The following is a 5,964-nucleotide window of genomic DNA, read 5'->3' as shown; positions in this document are numbered from 1 at the left end:
TGCGACACCGACGAGGCTATCTACCAGGACGAGGCCGGAGAGGCCCAGCAGCATGCTGCCAACACTATTGTATGAATATGATCAAGTGGTGTGTTGTGGGTGCAGTTTGCCTGTATTCTTTTTTTATTTGTCAGGTTTCTATCTTCCTGGCTGGATTGTGTCACTTCCATTTAATCAAAAGAGTGTTAGTTATTCCTTGAAGACACATCTCACTCACTGTAATTAGGAACTAGTTGTTGTTTGCCTCAAACATATACATGATCTATTGACTCTTACCAAAATTTCAGAACTACCCATGCAGAAAAAAAACATTGTGAGTATAAGAATGCTGATTATCTACATTGTCGCCCGTAGCAACGCACGGGCACTCTACTAGTTATTGTTAAAAAACTAGTATATTCATTGGCCTTTAATTTACAGTATATATATAACTAATTCATTTACATATTTCCATTTTGCTGACCGGACGCACAAGAGATCTTTAAAAAACGACTCTTGCCGTGTACAGAGCTCCTGCGTCCGCACACCCGATCTGAGCCGTCCAATTCTGACCAGGCGGTCCAAGGCAGTCGGCGGGATCTTCTCTCCAGCGGGCGCCGCCTCCATGACGCGCCGTGCCCTGATCGGACCGGCCGATGGTCCCGGAGGGCCGCCGCGTGAGTCCGCCCATCCTACCAGCACTGGTCAGTCTCCCACGTCCTCCGCCGGAACGCTGGCCCGGCCGCAGCCGCCCGCCGCATCATCATCCCCGCGGCGCGGCAGGTCACGTCCCGGTCGTAGCGAGCGCGCTCGTCGGGATCGGCGAGCGTGGCGTAGGCCGCGTGCAGCCGGATGAACCCCTCGTCGCCGCCACCTCCGACGGCGTCAGGGTGCACTTCCCTGGCAAGGCGCCGGTACGCGGCCTTGATCTCGCCCCTGCTGGCCCCGGCGCCCAGCCCGAGCACCTCGTAGTGGGTCCTCCCTGCGGCCACCGCGGCCGGTGCCGCCATCGTCGCGGACGCACGCGCCACCACGCACCGCCGAGCCACTGCCAGCCGCCCGGGGCGAGCCGACCACATCACCGCCGGAGACGACGTCGCGAACGTAGCCATGGATTCGCCTTTCTCTGTTCTTGATTCCTTGACACAAAGCAGAGTATTTCTTCGTTGCACTGTTGTTCGTCCTCGTCGAGGAGAGCTGAGACGCCGGTGGATTTATAGCGGATCGGACTGGGGGTGAGGACGGAGTGGTGCTGTGGTGACACGTACGCGCCAGTTCTCGATCTTATCTCCATCCAAGCGAAGAAGATTATGTGTGAGCTCCCGCTGAGTCAGCCAATTGTGGTGCCAGCTTCTCTTCCCCAGCAAGGCACGATCGGCGCGCGAGATGCTATCCCATACGATAGTCCACATGGCATTGCATGACAAGTCACGTATAAACATTAGCTGTGGACGGCACTGTTGTTCTACTTTTCTTCATGTGGTTGGGAAAAATAAATAAAGCTTCAAGCCAAAATGGCAGATCGGCGCGCGAGATGCTATCCCATACGATAGTCCACATGGCATTGCATGACAAGTCACGTATAAACATTAGCTGTGGACGGCACTGTTGTTCTACTTTTCTTCATGTGGTTGGGAAAAATAAATAAAGCTTCAAGCCAAAATGGCAGATCGAGCTGTGGATAGTTCTAATTGTTTTGTTGGCGTGCTGACATATTGAATTGGAATTTTCAAATCGTCGTGACATAACATAATACATAGGTGTCGGCCCATGGTTTGAATATCGCCAACTTGTCCCCACTTGGACGGCATATTTACCGTTATTGTTATCCCTGTCTCACTTTTCTTTTTTGAGAGGGTTATCCCAGTCTCCCTTAACTAGTTTCGCGGCATCGATAGATGGTGGCGATATTCTTTCATGGTGTGGACTTCCGGGGAGCTTGTTATTTTAGTGTCTGTGGCTATTAGGAACATTTGAATTTCGTATCTCTTTTTTGATATTGTGACTTTTCTTTGTGAAAAAGAGTTAGATACATTATATTGTCGACTTGTTTTACCAGAATTCGTGACACTTTCCTGGGTCCTCCACGTGGAGTCACCATAGATTTTTCCATTGTTCTGGAAGGTCCCAGCCGGCTGAGCTAATTGATTGCGTGTCAACAGATGTTCTATTGCCGCAAGCACTTATTCATATACAGGTGCCTGTGGACTGTGGTTTCAATATGATCAACTTGTTTTAACAAAATGATAGTACGAGAATATGTTTTGGATTCACAACTTGTTCGATAGACTATTCGCGCTCGCGCGCACACACTTGTCCATTAGATTTTTCATCAATGTTCTCCCGACGCGGACAGATAGAGTCGATATTCTTTCATGGTGTTGTCATTTGGGGGACTTGTTATTCCCGCGTTTATGGTTGTCTAGCTATTTCGAATTCGGAAGTGTAGCTCCTTGGGTGAGTAGATCTTTGCTTGCTCTCAAAGGTTTACCCTAGCTGAGCAATAGCTCCTTGAGACGTCGATGAGCCAATTGATTGTGTGGTCACATACTCCTTTCAGTTTATAGGGCTCATCTTAAATTTTAGTTTTCCCATTTTATAAGTCTCAGTTTGGTTGTTCCCCATCATATGTTCAGATTTCAAGTTGCAATAAATCATTGCATGCAAGTATTAAGAGAAAATTGACCAATGTATGTACTTTATGCATGCATGCATTGCAATTAATGCATTGGTAAACATAATTTTTGAGGAAAACAAGCGCATTAATTGAGTGGTTTTGCAAACTATAAAAATTGTTTCACTACTCACCATCTATCTTGGTTGGTGAGATTTTTAAATTGAGCCCTATAAACCAGAAAGGAGGTAGTATTTTTCATTGCTCGGACTTTTGGGGACTTGATAATATTCCAGTGATTTGTGGTTATCTGAATCCGGTGCATTTCGCCCACCAACTCGTCAGCCTGAAAGTGATAGCGCAATGAGCCAATGATCTACCGTGACTGACCTCTGATTTTTCTGCATTCGTTTGTCTTTGTACGTATATATGTTTTCATTCTGCCTCTAGTCTACATGATAGATGTACCTCCGACTTTTTCACACCGAGCTTGTCTTGACATCGCCAGGAATTAGCCTGTTCTTCTTCGTCTTCTAGATGGTTCGAGATGCTAGTAGCATCTTGCTCATCATCACTTACGTTACGGCCGGGTAGAAGAAATTAAGCTGACCTTACGTTTCTTCCTCATAGTCGTACGTGTTGCACAAGTTTTTGTCTAGCGGCGCCGACACGAAGCCAGTCGGCCATGCATGCAGCTGGCGGCAGAGCCCGTGATGGACGGCGTTATTAGCATTATCAATTCGGCAAGTGGGCCGTCGGAGGCGCGGACGCCGACTGCGTCATCGCGGCGTCAACGGCGACGTACGGCCGGGGGCGGGGTCTCGACGTCTCATCGCTCTCGGCGCCGCGCACACATGGATGGCGGAGCTGGGCCTGGGGCGGAGCTGAGCGGCGGACATGGACGTGGACATCTGTTAGACTATGTATAGCTTCTGTACTTATGTATGTATTGTAACACAACCATTATATATAATGAGATAAGCCACCCCTAGAGGGTTGTGCTGGTTCCCCAAAACTTATTGTCTTACATGGTATCACGCTAGGTTACGATCGCTTCCGCTTCTAAACCCTAATACCCGCACCGCCGCCGCAGCCGCCGCCGCCTTCACCGCAGCCGCCGCGCCACCGATCGCGCCGCCGCCATGTCGAGCGCCGCCACCACCGGTTCCACTGCTGCGGGCTTCCTCCCGGCCTCTCTTGCGGCTCTGCTCAACCTCCCGCTCGATGCCGTCTCCGTTCCGGCTCCGATCGGGACAAGGAGCATCGGCTCCGTCTTCTCCACGCCGCCGGCGCCCTCGCTTGGGCGTGACCTCGTAGTCCACACCGCGGCGCCGCCGTCCGCTGCGGACTCCGCAGGCGTCGTCCCGCCGCTCCTGCCGCAAGCGGATCACACCGCCCCGCTGGCGGGGTTGGCGGCGTCCGCCCCGGCCGCCAGCCTTGCGGCATCCGAACCGGCCGCGAGCTTTGCGGCGCCCGCCCTGGCCGCGGTCCCGCCTCCTCCCGCATCGGCTTCGGTGCCTCTGGCTGCCTCCATGGTGTTTGCACCCCAGGCAGCCTCCTCGATGGGATCGTCTTCGCCGCCGCCGTTTCACTTCGGTCATCTCATCACCATCAAGCTCTCCGCCGACAACTACATCTTCTGGCGTGCGCAGGTTCTCCCGCTCTTGGGGAGTCACTACCTGCTAGGCTACGTCGACGGATCGCTTCCCTGCCCACCCGCGTTGGTAGACAGCATGCACGGTCCGGTCTACAATCCGGCCCATCGCGTCTGGACGGGGCAGGACCAGGCGAACCTCTCCTCCATCCAGGGGTCGCTCTCGCCGGCAGTTGCCGGCCTTGTTGTCTTCGCGAAGACGTCTCATGAGGCCTGGACCATCCTTGAGCGCACCTTTGCAGCGCAGTCCCAGGCTCGTGTCTCTGCACTCCGTCGTCAGCTTGGAGAGTGTCAGAAGCTTGACTCCACTGCCACTGAGTTCTACAACAAGGTCAAGGGCCTCGCCGACACATTGGCCTCCATTGGACAGCCCCTCACCGACTCCGAGTTCAACTCGTTTATTGTCAATGGTCTTGATGAGGAGTATGATGCCTTAGTCGAGATCATCAACGAGCGGGGCAACTCGACACCCATGCTGGCACACGAGGTTTTCTCTCGGCTCCTTCTCACTGAGCAACGGGTCGAGACTCGCCGCACCAGGGGCACTGGCTCCCTCTCGGCCAACGCCGCCACCAAGGGTGGCCGCTCTTCTTCATCACCCGGTCTCCCTTGGGGCTGCCACTGACGCCCGCCTCGGCCCCCCACCTACTGCGACCTTACCGGGGGCTGGCGGTCCACGTGTGTGTCAGCTTTGTGGCCGCGATGGGCACTGGGCCTCCAAGTGTCATAAGCGCTTCCAGCGAAGCTTCCTTGGTCTTGGCAATGACGGCAAAGATACACGCAACAATGCCCGTCAGGTCGCCATGGCTGATCGTCCCGCGCCGCAGAAGCAACAGGGACACACTCAGTCCTACTCCATCGATCCACACTGGTACATGGACTCTGGGGCGACAGAGCATCTGACCAGCGAGATGGGGAAGCTTCACACTCGTGAACCCTATCATGGCTCCGACAAGATCCACACCGCCAATGGAGCAGGTATGCACATCTCTCATATTGGTCAAGCATCTCTTCTCACTAGACATGCCAATAGGAATCTTCAGCTTCGCAATGTTCTTCGAGTTCCATCTGTGACCCGTAATCTTCTTTCAGTTCCTAAACTCACACGTGATAATAATGTGCTTTGTGAATTTCACCCTTTTGATCTTTTTATTAAGGATCGGGGCACGAGGGACATTCTTCTTAGTGGGCGGTTGTGCCAGGGCCTCTACCGTCTGGAGCATCCTGGCGTCGCTCGCGTTTTGAGTGGAGTTCGGGTCTCTCCGTCACAGTGGCATGCTCGTCTTGGTCACCCGGCCACACCTATTGTCCGTCATATTTTGCGTCGTCATGAGCTTCCTAGTTTGTCTAGTAATAAAGATGTAGCAGTGTGTGATGCTTGTCAGCAAGGGAAGAGTCATCAACTTCCTTTTTTCGGAGTCCAGTCGTGAGGTGAAACATCCTTTAGAACTTGTGTTTTCAGATGTATGGGGTCCTGCTCAGACTTCTGTCAGTGGTCATAATTACTATATCAGTTTCGTTGATGCTTATAGTCGCTTTACCTAGCTTTACCTTATTAAACGCAAATTTGATGTGTTTGATATTTTTGTTCAGTTTCAAAAACATGTTGAACGTCTTCTCAAGCACAAAATTGTTCATGTCCAGTCGGATTGGGGGGGCGAGTATCGCAACCTCAACTCTTTCTTTCAGTCGCTTGGGATAGCTCATCGTTTAGCAT

General features: G+C 52.4%; 1 protein-coding gene across 1 annotated transcript; it reads right to left on the bottom strand.

Moving 5' to 3' along the window:
- Positions 1 to 296: 296 nt before the first annotated feature.
- Positions 297 to 1,181, bottom strand: LOC119334272 (chaperone protein dnaJ 11, chloroplastic-like). Its single transcript, XM_037606869.1, has one exon. It carries the CDS (start codon positions 1,089 to 1,091, stop codon positions 672 to 674), a length of 420 nt encoding a protein of 139 aa, XP_037462766.1. The 5' UTR covers positions 1,092 to 1,181; the 3' UTR covers positions 297 to 671.
- Positions 1,182 to 5,964: the final 4,783 nt, after the last annotated feature.

This window comes from Triticum dicoccoides, chromosome 7A, assembly GCF_002162155.2.
Source record: "Triticum dicoccoides isolate Atlit2015 ecotype Zavitan chromosome 7A, WEW_v2.0, whole genome shotgun sequence".
In the NCBI taxonomy this organism is placed as follows: domain Eukaryota; kingdom Viridiplantae; phylum Streptophyta; class Magnoliopsida; order Poales; family Poaceae; genus Triticum; species Triticum dicoccoides.
This window is presented reverse-complemented; position numbering and strand designations above follow the sequence as displayed.